The sequence below is a fragment of the Schistocerca gregaria genome, chromosome 2 (genome assembly GCF_023897955.1).
Source record: "Schistocerca gregaria isolate iqSchGreg1 chromosome 2, iqSchGreg1.2, whole genome shotgun sequence".
Taxonomy (NCBI): Eukaryota; Metazoa; Arthropoda; class Insecta; order Orthoptera; family Acrididae; genus Schistocerca; species Schistocerca gregaria.
The window spans coordinates 865,176,773-865,194,396 of record NC_064921.1 but is presented as its reverse complement, the minus strand read 5'-3'; the positions used below and the strand labels follow the sequence as shown (position 1 = coordinate 865,194,396).

Below are 17,624 nucleotides of genomic sequence, written 5' to 3'. Positions count from 1 at the left end.
TTTGCATAAATATAGTGGACAATGCCTCTAGTATGCCTGTCAATTGAGCCACATAGGCTTGAAAGTAATGTCAGAATGTGAGAGCATAGTGCATGAGATGCAGAAAGGATCAGTACTGGCATCCCTCTTGTTCTTAACTTACAGAAATGATCTTTCAGTTACTCTGAAGTGCAGTGCAGAAGCTATAATGTTTGATGATGACACAAGCATGAATCCAAAGTCAAACTCAGCAGATACAGACCAGATACTAGATGAACAGGCCTACAAGTTGTTCACAGCTAACGGTTAGGTTTCAGTCTCACAAAGTCTCTTGTTACACAATTTAAAATGAACGATAATGATCTGTTTGTGCCATAAGTAGACATTAATGGCTACACACTAAATGAAGCACATTGTATCTTTTGGGAATATATATCCTGACTTGTTCAATATCGCTGAGGGTTCTCTTTATGTATGGGATCGACGGAACACTGTGAGTGAATGACTGAATATCAAACAGAAATGGAAAGTAAATGACCAGCTACTAACTGAATTATGAAGTAAAAGCAAAAACAATTAGAAAAATTTATTTATTTGTTTATTAATTATAAAATGCAGAAGTAGTTGGAAACAAAAAGTGTTATTAGTGACAAGAATACAGGATTTTCTTAGAGGCATTTATTGTCTTTCAAATTCCAAGAAGCAATCTTATGTTGCTGCTATTTAAAATTAAAATAACAAAGGAATATTTATTTTGTGTTCTTTATACATGTACTTCTACCAAGAAAAATTGGTAGAAAGTTAAAAACAGAAAAATAAGCTGTGAGAATTGTGTTGTAGAATGAAACTATATATGAGTGGTATAGATCACTACTAATAAATATGTTTGTGAATCTTGCGTATCATCAAAATGACAGACAAGTATCGGATTTACATGTTTCTTGTTATTACTGTGTAACACAAAACTGCACTAGCAGCACAACAGAAACTCATATGATTCATCCACATTCATTCATTATCTATGGATTGGAGTAAGGCAATTATACACCACCTGCAATAGAAGTTACTCTAGATAGATTGAGGCAGCTATGGCACGCCATCACAAATATGTCGAGAATGAATAAATAAATTGAGATGCTACATTTTTTCAAGTTATAGCAGACAATACAGTGAATTTCCCAATAGTCACAAGTAATTTTTATTGACATAACATGCACGGGACATGATCAAACAGTATCAAGATAACAGCACCATGGACCTGTCTCACCATCAGGGGAAGAGGTTCCATGAATGTCTGCCCTATTACACCAAATGTAAGCAAGGACAGAACTTGGGGTATGGTTTTTATGTGCATTATCATGGCTATCATACCATGTGCTCAAAATGTTGACCTTGAGCACTGATGCACACCATAAAGTGATTCTGGTGAAATAGCACTGCACATTGAATTTCATCTGGAATCAATGTGTTATAAGGCATTTCATTTCTTTGGGAGTCATCAGTGTTTTGTAAAAGACTTCTTGTCTTAAATCTCATCACAAATAAAGGTGTAGAAGTGTTAAGTTTGGTGAGTCTGTAGACTTTTTTGCATTTCCTGAACAACTGTTCCAATGCTCTCAAAATGTCCTCCTAAGAGGGCCTGTCAACATATGTGTGGAATGAGAGGGACATCCATCATGTTGGTACCACACTGACTGCCTTATGTTCAGTGGGGTGTCTTCCAATAACTGCAGCAGCAGTATATCTTATGAACTCACATTACTTGAATGTATTTAGAATTCCATCAACAACACAGAGACCAGTGTTGCGGGTCTTGAAAAACATGCACCAAATATTGAAAGACCAAGAGCATCCATTGAGTCAGCATCAATTTTCAACTAATGATTAGTGAATATTGCGAAAACTGACTTGCCTGTAGTTTGTAAATGATGCTTCTTCTTTAAACAAAATTTTGCTTAGATATGCCACCTCACTTCACACTTTTTGTAGATAACATTCAGAGGGCTGTGATCAGATTTGGATTGTCACTGCCATGAAGCTGTAGATGTAGTAAAATTTGAAGAAGATGAAATATGATGGACTGCAGTGTTCGCAGAATGCTCATTTGATTGATACCTCTTGTACTTCTGAACTACCAGTTAGTGACATTTACATTGTGTGTTACTCCTTTAAAATGTTAGTTTAATATCTTTCATCAGTTGCTCTTCTTTTCCCTTGGCTTATTTTATTCTCCACACTTCAAATTTATAGAACTTTATTTATAACATTTACAAAGACAGATCGTGACTGCTTGGCACAATCTGGACAGTCTTCAGTGTACAACTGCACCACTTTCTAACACTTTCACAACATTCACCATAAACAATGCTCAATGCACAATGTGAATGTCCCAATAGTTTTGCAAGCAAGTTGTCTGATTGCTACAACAGCAGAACACAGACTGGTGGGCTTCATGCAATCAGGTAAACACAAGAACCATACCTGAGTTTTGTGTTTGCTTACATTCAGTATAAGAGGGCAGATATTGATGGAACCTCTTCTCCTGGTTGTGGGACACTGGTTTGCAGTGCTGTTATCTTGATAATAGTTGATCAAGTCCCATACATGATCTGTCATTGAAGTTCTCTTAGAAGCTTCTTTCAAGTGTCACAGAAAAAAAGTTATACTTCCATTAGAACAGAACAAAGTCAGTGTCATAAATTGGAGACTATAAATGATGAAAATTACTTGGGAATGTCAGGAAATTTGCCTTATTGCCCACTATAACTAGGCAAAACCTGCACTCACACAAAAGTCATACTTGCTCAGTTTTACGGCAAGGCATGCTTTGGTAAACATATAAGATAAAGTAGGATCAGGGATGTGCAAACATATTTTTCCTCAAAGTGAATGGAATTAAAATTATAGAGGTACCTGTAACAAATTATTAAGGCAGAAAGTAAGAAAGCCACTTCTTTAATAACAACATTGAATAAGGTGAGAGCAAATTGTGATGGCAAAGTGAGAAACTTTACTTATTATGTGGAAAACTTTTTAGAGAAATAAAAATAGAAGATACAGTTAGATGCATTACAATTTAAGAACTGAGTGGTAAGGTACTATATTTATAAGCTTTTTCCAATCCATGATGGTGTAATGCAGCAAACACTGGTAACAGTATCTGTTTTTTCATATTTATAAGCACTGAAAGTACAAAACCTTACTTGCTTAATAAATAATGAAAATGAAGATGCATCTGTTTATAATAATTATTATACAGCATAAAGAAGAGAATTAACTGGTATTACCAATGAAGATTTCTAATTTAAGACAAGTGCTGTAAGAACTTCTATAAGGTACATGATCATTCACTAAAAATTTCTCTTCTTACATGAGAGGTCTCTTAGAAATATACACATGAAACTGATAACCAGGCCAGCAGAAATGGGGTAACTGCTGAAACTGGATGAATAATGAAGAAAATGATGGTTTATTAGCTTGACAGAGAAACACAGTTAAAATGAATTCAAGTCAACTCACCATATGTACAACATATTTTGACTGCATCTTTCACTCACTTTTATGTGTGTAAAAGTTATTCTCACTTGTAATCTAAGCTTTGTACATGAAATTCATAAATAACTAAGAAGGAAAACAGTGATGACTGCATGCAGAAATCGATACAGTCAGACTATATATCTAATTTTTCAGTGTTGTCAGTTCATTCTTTTCAACCAATCAGAAGCAAAAGCTCATACAAGTGGATTGGAAGAGCTGTGATGAGGTTTGACAACAGAATACTATGATGTTTCAGTCTGATTTCTGCTATTCTGTGCATTATTCCTATTACATATAGCTGCTCAATGGCAACATATTACTTCTTTAAGGTACTGTAAATGTCTGTTGTTCTTCATATTTATTTCCTATTGACACAATTTTTGAAAGAATAAATTCCATTGTCCATCTGAACATCAAAAAAGCTGTTCATTATCTGCTGAGCCTTCAGGCAGCAGAATTACCACTGATGATTTTGCTTGTTCACTTCCTAGCACCCATGCTGGCACAGTATTGAAGTGTTTTTTTATGGGTCTGTTCCTAAGACGTAACAGTTGTAGCACTTCCGGTCTTACATAAATCTCAGCATTTGATGCACCTGTAAGATAAGTAAATTTTAATAATGAATTTGAGCCTATAATGTAGCAGACAAATCAATTAAACAAGTAGAGATCATTTTAACTTTGTCAGGGAGCATATTAACTAGATTTAATACAAAAACATTTGGAGTTCATTGCTGCTGTGGCTTGAATGTCAATACCTGTATATCAGACTATACTGACTATTTGAAACTAGATACTGAAACATAGCAAGGTTGAACTTTTAGCAAAGTATGCTGTTGGGAAAAGTGTTCATGTCCTTTGGGCCATGGGTGTGGTGTCGAAGTGCACCCAGAGTTTGTGTAAACTACTGTTGATTTGAACATGTTACAGTCAGTTTGTAAAGCATGTGAAGACAATAGATAATTATCAGACAATGAAAATATAACACCAATGCATGCTACACGGTAAAGAATTAATACTTTACAAAGCTCCCAATCAGGAGATTAATTGGGTAAGAAGTTCATGTAAAAAATCTCCTCTTGTTGTTGTTGTTGTGGCCTTCCGCCCTGAGACTGGTTTGATGCAGCTCTCTTAATTAATTAAAAACAATGAATAATATTAGTTCTGATTGTGAATGTGATATATGAACCCCACAAAAGGAGACCTATCAGATAACATACACTCCTGGAAATGGAAAAAAGAACACATTGACACCGGTGTGTCAGACCCACCATACTTGCTCCGGACACTGCGAGAGGGCTGTACAAGCAATGATCACACGCACGGCACAGCGGACACACCAGGAACCGCGGTGTTGGCCGTCGAATGGCGCTAGCTGCGCAGCATTTGTGCACCGCCGCAGTCAGTGTCAGCCAGTTTGCCGTGGCATACGGAGCTCCATCACAGTCTTTAACACTGGTAGCATGCCGCGACAGCGTGGGCGTGAACCGTATGTGCAGTTGACAGACTTTGAGTGACGGCGTATAGTGGGCATGCGGGAGGCCGGGTGGACGTACTGCCGAATTGCTCAACATGTGGGGCGTGAGGTCTCCACAGTACATCGATGTTGTCGCCAATGGTCGCCGGAAGGTGCACGTGCCCGTCGACCTGGGACCGGACCGCAGCGACGCACGGATGCACGCCAAGACCATAGGATCATACGCAGTGCCGTAGGGGACCACACCGCCACTACCCAGCAAATTAGGGACACTGTTGCTCCTGGGGTATCGGCGAGGACCATTCGCAACCATCTCCATGAAGCTGGGCTACGATCCCGCACACCGTTAGGCTGTCTTCTGCTCACACCCCAACATCGTGCAACCCGCCTCCAGTGGTGTCGCGACAGGCGTGAATGGAGGGACGAATGGAGACGTGTCATCTTCAGTGATGAGAGTCGCTTCTGTCTTGGTGCCAATGATGGTCGTATGCGTGTTTGGCGCCGTGCAGGTGAGTGTCACAATCAGGACTGCATACGACCGAGGCACACAGGGCCAACACCCGGCATCATGGTGTGGGGAGCGATCTCCTACACTGGCCGTACACCTCTGGTGATCGTCGAGGGGACAATGAATAGTGCACGGTACATCCAAACCGTCATCGAACCCATCGTTCTACCATTCCTAGACCGGCAAGGGAACTTGCTGTTCCAACAGGACAATGCACGTCCGCATGTATCCCGTGCCACCCAACGTGCTCTAGAAGGTGTAAGTCAACTACCCTGGCTAGCAAGATCTCCGGATCTGTCCCCCATTGAGCATGTTTGGGACTGGATGAAGCGTCGTCTCACGCGGTCTGCACGTCCAGCACGAACACTGGTCCAACTGAGGCGCCAGGTGGAAAAGGCATGGCAAGCCGTTCCACAGGACTACATCCAGCATCTCTACGATCGTCTCCAAGGGAGAATAGCAGCCTGCATTGCTGCGAAAGGTGGATATACACTGTACTAGTGCCGACATTGTGCATGCTCTGTTGCCTGTGTCTATGTGCCTGTGGTTCTGTCAGTGTGATCATGTAATGTATCTGACCCCAGGAATGTGACAATAAAGTTTCCTGTTTCTGGGACAATGAATTCACGGTGTTCTTATTTCAATTTCCAGGAGTGTAGTTACTAATTAAAACTCAGAGGGACCAAATCACACTAGTTAAATAACTATGAGGATATTCAGTACCAAACAATGATTAAGATGATAGTATATGATAAATAATAACTATGGCCCACATATTTATATTGTAAATCACTGTTACGGTATACTGTTCCTGACAAAGTACTAATGGTTTTTGAACTGGATGCATTTTAGCATGATTCTTCTATCATCACAAAAAGCTGATTAGAAAATACAGTGGTCTCATATGGCACACTGTTTTAATCTGTTTGATTATTATGTTATTTGATACACTGAATTTATACATGTCATTTGAATGCATATTTTAATAATTTAATCATCTACTGTCTTTATCAGCATTACAGTGCACACACACATCATATCAGATGTTGATGCTATAGCACATTACAAGAAATACTGCAAAATATTAAATGCTGTAATACAGAATTCAAAGCAAATATATTACAAGGAAAAGATAGTCATATCAGACAACAAAATAAAGACTATATGGGATATAGTGGAGGGGGAGACCGGTAGAACCAGACATGAAGAGGGACAAATAGCATTAAGAGTAAATGACACATTGGTGACCGACGTGTATAGTGTTGCAGAACTTTTTAACAAACATTTTATAACTGTTACCGACAAGATGGAGTTGTCAGGTTCTGTAGATGCTGCTATGGAATACCTCAGACTAGACATTTCAAGTAACTTCCATAACATGAATTTGACCCTCACTACCCCAGCAGAAATAATATCCATAATAAAATCATTAAAATCAAAAACATCTAGTTGGTATGATGAAATATCAACCGAGTTAATTAAAGAATTTGATTCTGAGTTAAGTAACATATTAAGCTATCTGTGTAACCAGTCATTTATCAGTGGAATATTTCCTGAATGGTTGAAATATGCTGAAGTTAAGCCACTGTTTAAGAAGGGAGATAAGAAATAGCATCAAATTTCCGTCCAATTTCACTTTTGCCAGCATTCTCAAAATTTTTAGAAAAAGTTATGTACAATTGGCTTTATAACCTTCTTATCTCAAATAACATACTGTCAAAGTCACAGTTCAGATTTCTAAAGGGTTATGATATTGAGAAGGCTATCTACACTTACAGCGAAAATGTGCTTAATTCATTAGAAAAAAAATTGCAGGCAACTGGTATATTTAAGGGTGTTATTAGGAAAGAGACATGTATCAAGCTATCAGGCATCATCCAACTGGGAACTAAATACATGTGGGGTCCCACAAGGTTCCATTTTAGGGCCCTTACTTTTTCTTGTGTATATCAATGATCTTTCATCAGTAACATTACCAGAAGCCAAGTTCGTATTGTTTGCTGATGATACAAACATTGCAATGAATAGCAAATCAAGTTTAGTCTTAGAAAGATCAGCTAATAAAATATTTGTGGACATTAATCACTGGTTCCTAGCCAATTCTTTGTCACTAAAGTTTGAAAAAACACACTACATGCAATTCAGAAATTGTAAGGAGTGTCCCACTATTATATGCCTAACATACGATGACAAGCAGATAGAAGAAGGGACAGTGTTAAATTCTTGGGATTACAGCTTGATAATAAATTCAACTGGGAGGAGCTCACCACATGACTGCCGAAGTGTCTTAACAAATCTCTATTTGCAATGAGAATTCTGTCAGACGTAGGGGATATAAAACTGGCATACTATGCTTACTTTCATTCTATAATGTCATATGGGATTATTTTTTGGGGCAATTCATCAAGCCAAGCTAAAGTTTTCTGGGAACAAAAACCTGCAGTAAGAGTTATATGTGGTGTGAATTCAACAACATATTGCAGAAGACTGATTAGGGAACTAGGGATACTAACTACTGCTTCCCAATATATTTATTCCTTAATGAAATTTGTCATTAAAAATATATCACTTTTTCAAATCAACAGCTCAATTCATGGAATCGATACTAGAAATAAGAATAATCTTCACAAGGATTTTAAAGTCACTTTAGTCTTGTACAAAAAGGTGTGCATTATTCAGGAACACACATTTTCAATAACTTGCCAGCAGCCATAATAAGCTTAACAACCAATGAAATTCAGTTTAAGAGAAGCCTAAAGGATTTGAGGAGGAAGTTTGGGTTGGTTTCACCAAACAACACTCCCAATGTTTATTCACCTCTTTACACAACACAAACAAGGCTTACACACAACTACCATGGTGAAGCTGCACAAAGATAATGTTTAGCTTAGTTCAAAGACGATACTCAGATCGATACTGGTGTCAACCTCATCGGCACCACATAGCCCCCCCCCCCTCTCAGTACAGAGTACTCTTGAGAGGCAGGGGATGGGGGGGGGGGGGTGACTATGGCATCAGCATGGGTGGTCCGCGGGAGCCGGACCACGGTCAGCTTGACAGGGGTGTCGGGGAGCTGTGTTGGTAGGTGTTGTGAAGGAAGGTTCGGCCACCGAACCTGGAAGTGATTGAAGTGCGCTGGGCATCTTAATGGGCGTACTGGTCAAGCAGCGACAGTTAGGCCTGTGGTTTGTGGGCGGAACGGACCTTTCCTACAAGGTGGGCGGATGCACGAACAATGGGGTGGGCTAAATTATGCGTCGAAGACAGCTCGATGGAGCATGGTTGTGATGAGGGGGCGTAATGTGCCCGTACTGTCGTTGCAGCAGATCTCACCAGAAATGCCAGAGAAGGTGGTGTGGACGAAGTGTAGTCAAGAGGTAGAGTCTGAAATCAGGTTTTGCGTGTCGTTGTCGGCGGGTTGGAGGTTAGGCAGTTCAGAGAGGTCTAACAGCAAATGAACGGCGTTGACTCGTGAAAGGAAATCAGCAACTATATTGTCAGGACCCTTTATGTGTCTGACATCGGTGGTGAACTGAGGTATAAGTCCATGTATCTGAAACGGCGAGGAGGCGGGTCAGCTGGCGGGTTTGAAATGGCAGCAGCCAGGGGTTTGTTGTCTGTTAAAACATAGAAAGGGCATCCCTCAACGTCAGTCTTAAAATGCTTGATCGCTTCATAGACCGTGAGCAAGTCCCTGTCAAACATGGAACATTTCCGTTGTACATTGGTGAGCTTGCGCGGAAAGAACTGCAGAGGTGAAGGTTGACCGTTGACTGTCTGGCTAAGGACAGCGCCGATGGCAGTATCGCTCACGTCTGTGGTGATGAAAAGCTGTGCATTGGGATGAGGATGCGTGATGGTGCAGGCCTCAGCAAGAAGATTTTTGAGGGCAGTGAAAGAGGCAGTCATAGCAAGGGTCCATGGAATGGGCCGAGATCCAGAAGTTTTGGTGCCTGCCAAGGTGTCCGTCAGTGGAGCCTGAATCTCCACAGCCCGAGGTAGATGACGGCGATAATAATTATCCGTCCCCAGAAAGCACCAGAACTCTTTGAATGATGAAGGTCTGGGTAGGTTTAGTGTTGTTTGTACTTTGTCAGGGGGTGGTGAAATGCCATCGGCAGAGACCCGAAAACCAAGAAAACTGACACAGCAGGTTGATGTAGCTGCAATTTGCCCTGGTTGGTCTCGATGCCTGCTGCCGCGAGAGTGTTCATAACAGTTTGCACATGTCGAATGTTGTCCTTGACAGAGGAGCTGAACACAAGAATGTCATCAACATATGGAAAGCAGAATTTTAGTTCGAATAGCACTTCGTTGATGAATCGTTGCCAGGTCTGGGTTGGGTTTTTAGACCAAAGGGCATCATCAAAACTGAAATAACCAGATTGGGGTGGTGATTGCTGTCTTTTTGATTTCTTCAGGAGCCATGGGGATCTGGTGGTAGGCCCGTTTGCAATCAATGACAGAGAACGTGGTCGCACCTGCGAGGGAACTGGCAAAGTCGGCAATGTAGGTAGGTGTCCATAATCGTCCGTGCGTTTAGTCAACGGTAGTCTCCACACATGCACCTGGACCTGTCTTTCTTGTGTGTCATATGAATGGGTGTAGACCAGCTGCTGGTGGAGGGTTCGATGACGCCGGAGCTTAGAAGTTCAGAAATCTGCTATTTACGGTCGGAGAGGCTTTCGGGACAAAGTCGACGTGGTTTACTGGAGATGGGGGGGGGGGGGGGGGCTGGCGTGAGGCGAAATGTTGCCGGCGGCACGGGAGGCGGTTTGTTTACAATGTGTGGCAGGCGGGGCAGGCGAGGCAAGGTCGTGGTGTTTGGAGCCACTCAGCAGATCCGACAGGAGCTGAGGTGGCGAAGTGTCCCAGGAGTCAACGTGACAAGATAGCCGCCAGCCCAAAGCATTGGCACCATGGTTGGGTGGGCTCGCTAGAGCTCAGGAAGCGTTAGTGAGTCCATAGTCCAAGGGCGTGGCCTGTGGCAGCACAGTCGCAGGCGAAGCTTTAGGCACGAGTGCACTGTTTGTGTTGTCAGTGGCGGTTGCACGGCGGCGCGCAGGAGCTGAAGATGCATAGTTTGAGGTGCTGTCCGTGAGAGGAGGAGTAGGAGCTGTCGGGAACATTTGATGCTCGTTGCGCATGCGCACTCGTGTCCGGCCAAGTGTCAAATGCTGCAAAGTTAGGGGGGAGTGGTCGTGTGGAAATGTCAGTACACGTTATGGTAGACTTGATAGCACAGTTGCGAGGGGTAGGAGGAGGTAAGCACGTGGAGGCTCGATTGTTGGAACTACAAGCAGATTCAGCGCACTTACTGACCTTGCTTTGTCCTTGCTGCAGTGTCTGTAATTCCTTTGCTGCATCGGAGAGCTAGAGTTGAGTTTCGTGGAGCTGGAGGGAGAGCTCAAAGTTTTCCTTGCATAGGCGAGTGACGTTTTCAAGCTCGACAAGGCACTTGTGCGTTGTTTTTTGTAACGTCGTCGACAGAGACGAGGATGTACAGATGAGATGAGCTGGACCGACGTGTTTGCTCGATGGAGCACAGGGGAAGTGAGTTTTGGATGGGTGATGAAAGATGGTGTTTCGCACTAGGTCCGGTGAAAGTTTGGGGTGTCGCAAGAAGTCAATGCCTAGTATAGGTTCCTCAATATTGCACACTAAAAAAAGTCCACTCGAGTTTGAAGTTTGCGGAGAGTGAGACGACGTGGCAGGTTGAACCTGAGCATTGTAGTTTAGTTAAATTCACAGCTTGCAGTGAAGTATGATGAGGGCGGATGTTCAACGACACTAAGGACGTAGGCATCTGCAAAACATCGGTGCCTGTATCCACTAGGAAAAAGTATCCTGACGAAATGTCTTTAATATAAAGTCATCCGTAATTATCCAATTGTTCCCGGACAGAATGGAGCACTGGGAGTTGCCTATCATGTTGTGCGCAGGAGGCGGCCCCCGGACCTACCTGCGATTGGTGTTTGGGAAGCAGCAGGGTGGTCCGTAGTTCCATGCCGCTTCACCAAACCGTGTGTGGAAGTAACAATATGGGTAGTGCGGTTGCATTTCCTGCGGAAAGTTCGTTGCCAGAGGCGGTGGTTGAGGTTCGGTGGCCACAGCCGGTTCGGTTGCACGATGGGGCATCCAAGAGCTAGCAGAACAGTCGGTACAGTGTGGCCCCGCTGGCGTCCGGCCGCGGGACGAGGAGCCTCAACCTGAGACTTGCCAGGTAGGCAGTGGCTGGCGAAATAGAGCAGTGATGCATCATGTAGTTTGTCAGCAATTCTCATTCATTGCTCGACAGGTTTGGGAGACCTCTGAGATAGAGAAAAGCGAATGTGAGGAGGTAGTTTATCTGACCAGATGGCGAGGAGAGCTGTGTCAGAGAGTAGATCGTCGCTGACTTGGGCCCGTAGCCATCTCCAGAGTTGTGAAGGTTTGTCATTGCCCAGTTGCTCGACGTGGAGCACTTGCCATATTGCTGTCTCAGTTGAGTGCGCTAGCCGATGCAGAACTGTCTTTTTGGCTAGAGTGTACCAGGTAGCTGAGTCTGGAGCATTGACCAGGTCAGCAATCAAGTCCTCCTGATCGTGCAGGTGGGGGATAAGGCACAGAAATCTGGTTGATTCGTCGAGTTTGAAATGGTCAAACGCTTCGAGCACAATTTTGAACCAGGTTGTTGCCCTGTCGGGATTGAACGGTGGCAGCATCGGTTAGCATTATAGAACGCTCGGAAGAACAGGTCAAGTTGAATTCGTCGGGGTACCGCCTGAAACGAGCTGCTGTTGCTGCAGTATTCCAGGAGAGTGTGTCTCCAAGGTATGTGGCGACGACGGCTGGTCGGGTGGCAGTGTGAAGGTGACGCGATGCGGAAGGCTGACACAGTTGAGACACCGTAATGAGTTGATTGCAGTTGCGGAAGTTCAACACGTTGCAGGTGTGTTCAGATTGGCATGTCATGGAAGACTGATGCAGATGAGGCACCGAGATGTGCTGAGAACGGAGTGGAAGCTCAACTGGAGCTGGCACGGGGGCGACAGGTGAGAAAAAGTACAAAGTTTGAAAACGCGTGGCAGTCCGCAGAAAACTCAACGTATGATCAGAGTTGGAGCCACCTGTGTTGCTCGGAGGCTGCGGAACTGTGGGCTGTCCAGAAGCACAGTGAGGAAAATGATGTTGAACATCAGGCAGAATGTGTGAATGTTCACTGTTCATAGTCACTTCACTTAAAACGGTGTGCGGATAAGGTGAATGTCGTGGCACAAAACACTGAGGCATAGCAGTAGGACAGAGATGGACGTCAGACACAGATAACAAGCTATTGTTCCTGTTGCAGGCCGAGGTATTGAAGCAGAAAGGCATGTGCTGATGCTGAACCAAGGCAGGTGCGGACGTGATCGGATGCTGAGGAGGTTGACCTGTGAACAAAGCAGTTTCAGCCACATCGCAGGAATCTGTGTGGTAGTGCATGGATTGTGGCATGGCAAACCGTTGTCCTGGCGGTGGTAGGTTATCCAACGAAGCATTTGCAGAAATCGGCATTGATCCCACACTGCACGGAGGTCTGTAAGAGGTAACTGCACCATCAAAGAGGGAGGGCACATGTGGTGGGAACAAAGGCATCTGATAGCCAGAGTCATGCACACTCCTAATCTCACTAATTGTTGCAGGTTCGAAAACATCTGGCGAAATTGGTGTAATTGTCGAGTGAGAGGCATCGTGTTGCAGTCCTGGCGGGTGTACATTGCCCGCAACAAAATGCATGTCGACCACAAAATCTGGCGTTAGGCATTGAGCCGAAGCCATTGTTTAAATGTTGCGTTGATGTAATACACACGAAAAGAACCAACACAGAGGCCGCGGACACAGTAAAACGGTGAAAACAGAAGAGAGTACAACTCGGGGTCGATTTCACTAAACAACACTCCCATTTTACACCAGTTCATTTATTCACCTCTTTACATAAACAAGAATTACAGAGAACTAACATGGTGGAGCTGCACAAAGGAAATGTTTAGCTTAGTTGAAAGACAATACTCAGATCGATACTGGTGTCAACCTCATCGGTGCCACAGATTTTTGGTGGCCAACTCCTTCTACTCCATTGATTAATTTCTCAGTAGAACCAACTGATTTGTATGTATTTATATATAAGTACAATATAACTTCTGCACAATTTCAGTGCAGTAATGTGCTCATTGTAAATAAGTGTGTGTGTGTGTGTGTGTGTTAAGTACATTTGTTCATTGTAAATAGGTATTCAGTAATTGCATTACATGTTTATTACCTTATAAATAAATAAAAAAAATATTTTAAATTCAGTGCATTAGTATTTGTAAAATGATTCTTTCATATAGCGTTCATTAAAAAATGACGACCATACCACCTGGGACCTGCGGAATGGCACATTAGCTCATTTGTTTGAGTTGTAAATATTTGTCATGTATTGTTGTTTTTCTGACATGTTCTACATCCTGGAGGACCTCCTCACTACGGATCAATTGGAATGAAAGTAAATCTAATCTAATCTAATCTAATAAGATTATAAATCATCTCTTATAATAGAATTTTTTAAATTTATACCTGTAATGTGAATAATAACATTGGAATGTTTAAGAGGAAGGTGGTCTTAGGTACACAAGAAGAGTTGCTAGAAGCCCCATGGATGGTTCTGGCCAGGCTTTTGGATGTAAGAAAAATGTTGAAGCTATCCCAGATAACCAAATAAATTTCCAGACAGTAGATATAAACATCCCTTCCCCCTTTTCAAAATATACATTGATAACAACTTAGTGAAATTGCTACAAAGAACTGAGTAATTTAGCTCCATATTCCATGGATCATTTGCACAATTATTCTTAACAGTATGGAATGAGTCATTTTACATTTATGCTGCAAATTAATTTGTAAATATGGAAACATGCTGAACATTTTTAAGTTCTTTTATTTTTTTATTGTTTATCGCTTATACAGATGTGAGTTAGTAATTCTTACCAGCTGTCTTTTACACATTACAGTAAAAGAAATTCTTCTATAGAATAAAAGGAGTTGTCAAGGAGAAACTTCTTCAGTATGCTTTCAATTTTTACTTTGCTGTTAGTTGTGGCACTGTGCACCCCTTTTGTGCTAAAGACAACATTAATGTTGAGTATGAAAGTAATTTTTTCTTCTATTATTGCAGTTATGCACATCATGATCGCTTTTGAACTGCAGTTGATTATTTACAACAAACTTCATGAGGGGATAAACATACTGCGAAGCAAATGTCAGGACACCCTACACCTGAAACAGATTTCTACAAATATGTCAGCTTACTGATTTGTCCCTCCCCAAGATTTGCAATGATTCTGAGTGAAAATATGGCTGAACTAAGTTGTTTTAGGTGGCCCAAAAGTGCTTTTTCCAGTTTAAATTCACATCAGTATGGGCACCTAACAGTTTTGATTTTTCCACCCTGACTATTATTTTCTCATCATGAGCTACACTTATTGGTACAGTACACCTAGATGTGCAGAACTGAATAGGTTGTGTTTTTCTAAATGGAGGGTGAGACCATTTGCAGAAAACCAGTCAATGATATGTTTAAGAAGTCTGTTTACAATTTCTTCTGTTGCTTGGATTGAGTACAATACTAGAATCATCTGCAGAAAGAACTAATTCTGCTTGTTGTACAATAGATGGCAGGTAATTTAAATATATGAGGAACAGTAGTGGATGTAAGCCTGAGCCTTGAGAAACTTTTTTTTCTACATTTTTCACTGCTGATCTCTCTATTTTTTTGCCTTCACCCTCCCACATCTACCATAAACAATGTGCTTAGCTTTTTGCTCTTATTAACTCATGTATGATGTCCTGGCAGTAATCTCTATCTTGTATATTATGCTGTCTTCCACCTTTCAGTTCTCAGGTTTTCAGATCTCATGCAGTATAGTCCCCAACAATCAGTCTTTTCTTCTCATCCCATCCAGCAAGGCTCCCCTGATGTGGGGATCTGGGTGACTTTTCCAAACTCTAGCCCTTTCTTATACCTCACAAGTCCTCTTCCTTCACTCCTTCTCCTTACCTTTCATCCCTTCTGTCAGAAGAAGGAGCCAATTGCTCCGAAAGCTTGCATATCTATACCTTATTTACGTGTGTTGCTGCCTCTTGGTAAGTACTTTTTTTTTATCTGTCCAATTACATTATATGAGAATATTGTGATTCACACAGTCAAATGCCTTAAATAGGCCACAGAAAATACCAAATGACACTATTTTGTTATTTAATTCTTGTAATATTTAGTAATTGAACATGAAAATGCCATTCTCAGAAGAGCAATTCTTCTGAAATCCAAACTGTGATTTGCAGAGGATATCATAATTGCTGAGGTAGTATGCTATTCTAGAATTCATCACCTACCCAAAAAATTTGGAAAATGATGTCAGTAGTGAAACAATTCACTAGTTATTGACATCTGTTCTAACACCTTTCTTAGAGAGGGGTTTAACAAGGGCATATTTCAGTCTCTCTGGAAAGATGCTCTGAGATAGTGATGCATTACAGATTTGAGATAAGAGACGGCTTATTATATGGGAACAAATCTTTAGTCCTCTACTGGGAACGCCATCAAATCTAGGTGAGCTTTAATTTTTAGAGGATATATAATTTTTTTTTAATATCAGAAGGAGAAGTTTGTGTTATATTCATATGATTGAATTTTGTGAAAGTTGCTTTTTCAACGTACTGCTGTGATTTTTCTCTTGTACTGTTGGTCCCTATACTTTCTGCTATATTTAAGAAATGATTATTAAGTATAATTGGTACCTGTGACTCATCATTTTTAGCCTTTCCATTCAGCTCAATAGTGGTATTATCCTGTTCTGTTGCTGGTTGCCCTGTTTCTCATTTCATTATTTTCTATATAGCCTTGCATCTGTTGTTGGAATCATTGATTTCTGGCATTTTACAGATGTTCCATGATTTTTAATAAGTTTTTTAGCAATTTTGAGACACTTTTATAGAGTGCAACTACTACAGGATCTCTTCTTGTTTTCACCAATAGATATACATCTCTTTTCCTTTCACAAGATACTTTAATCCCTCTAGTGATCCGTGGTGTTGTACATGACTATTTAATGTCCTCTCTGATTAGCTTATGCTGAAAGGTATTTTCAAATTATAATATGAATTTATCATGGAGTAGATTAAATTTTATTTTGAAATTTGATTAATTATAAATTTTATTCCAGTTTATCTCTTTAAACTATTCTTGAAAATATTTGTCCTGGAGTAATTAATTATTCTGATTCCCACTGAGGAGTATCTATACTGTAAGGCACTGTCTTATTTATCCTGACTGACTTTGCTTTATGATCAGCCAGATCGTTTGTTATTGGGTTAACAATTATTTTCTTGAAGCTTCCTGGCAGATTAAAACTGTGTGCCCGACCAAGACTCAAACTCAGGACCTTTGCCTTTCGCGGGCAAGTGCTCTTCCATCTGAGCTACTGAAGCATGACTGACGCCCGGTACTCACAGCTTTACTTCTGTCAGTATCTCGTCTCCTACATTCCAAACATTACACAAGCTCTCCTGCGAACCTTGCAGAAATAGCACTCCTAAAAGAAAGGATACTGCAGAGACATTTCTTAGCCACAGCCTGGGGGATGTTTCCAGAAAGTTTAGAAGGTAGGAGACGAGATACTGGCAGAAGTAAAGCTGTGAGTACCGGGTGTGAGTCGTGCTTCAGTAGCTCAGATGGTAGAGCACTTGCCCGCAAAAGGCAAAGGTCCCGAGTTCGAGTCTCGGTCGGGCACACAGTTTTAATCTGCCAGGAAGTTTCATATCAGTGCACACTCAGCTGCAGAGTGAAAATCTCATTCTGGAAACATCCTCCAGGCTGTGGCTAAGCCATGTCTCCGCAGTATCCTTTCTTTCAGGAGTGCTAGTTCTGCAAGGTTTGCAGGAGAGCTTCTGTAAAGTTTGGAAGCTAGGAGACAAGATACTGGCAGAAATAAAGCTGTGAGTACTGGGTGTGAGTCGTGCTTTGGTAGCTCAGATGGTAGAGTACTTGCCCGCAAAAGGCAAAGGTCCCAAGTTCGAGTCTCGGTCAGGCACACAGTTTTAATCTGCCAGGAAGTTTCATATCAGT

At 41.7% G+C, this 17,624-nt stretch overlaps 1 protein-coding gene across 1 annotated transcript in view; it reads right to left on the bottom strand.

Annotated features, from left to right (window-relative positions):
* Nucleotides 1-559: 559 nt before the first annotated feature.
* Nucleotides 560-17,624, bottom strand: part of LOC126335241 (uncharacterized) — a 40,244-nt gene continuing 23,179 nt past the window's right edge. Inside the window, exon 3 of the mRNA XM_049998279.1 lies at nt 560-4,111. Coding sequence (XP_049854236.1) covers nt 3,930-4,111 — 182 coding nt within the window. The 3' untranslated portion in view covers nt 560-3,929. The remainder of the gene's footprint in view (nt 4,112-17,624) is intronic.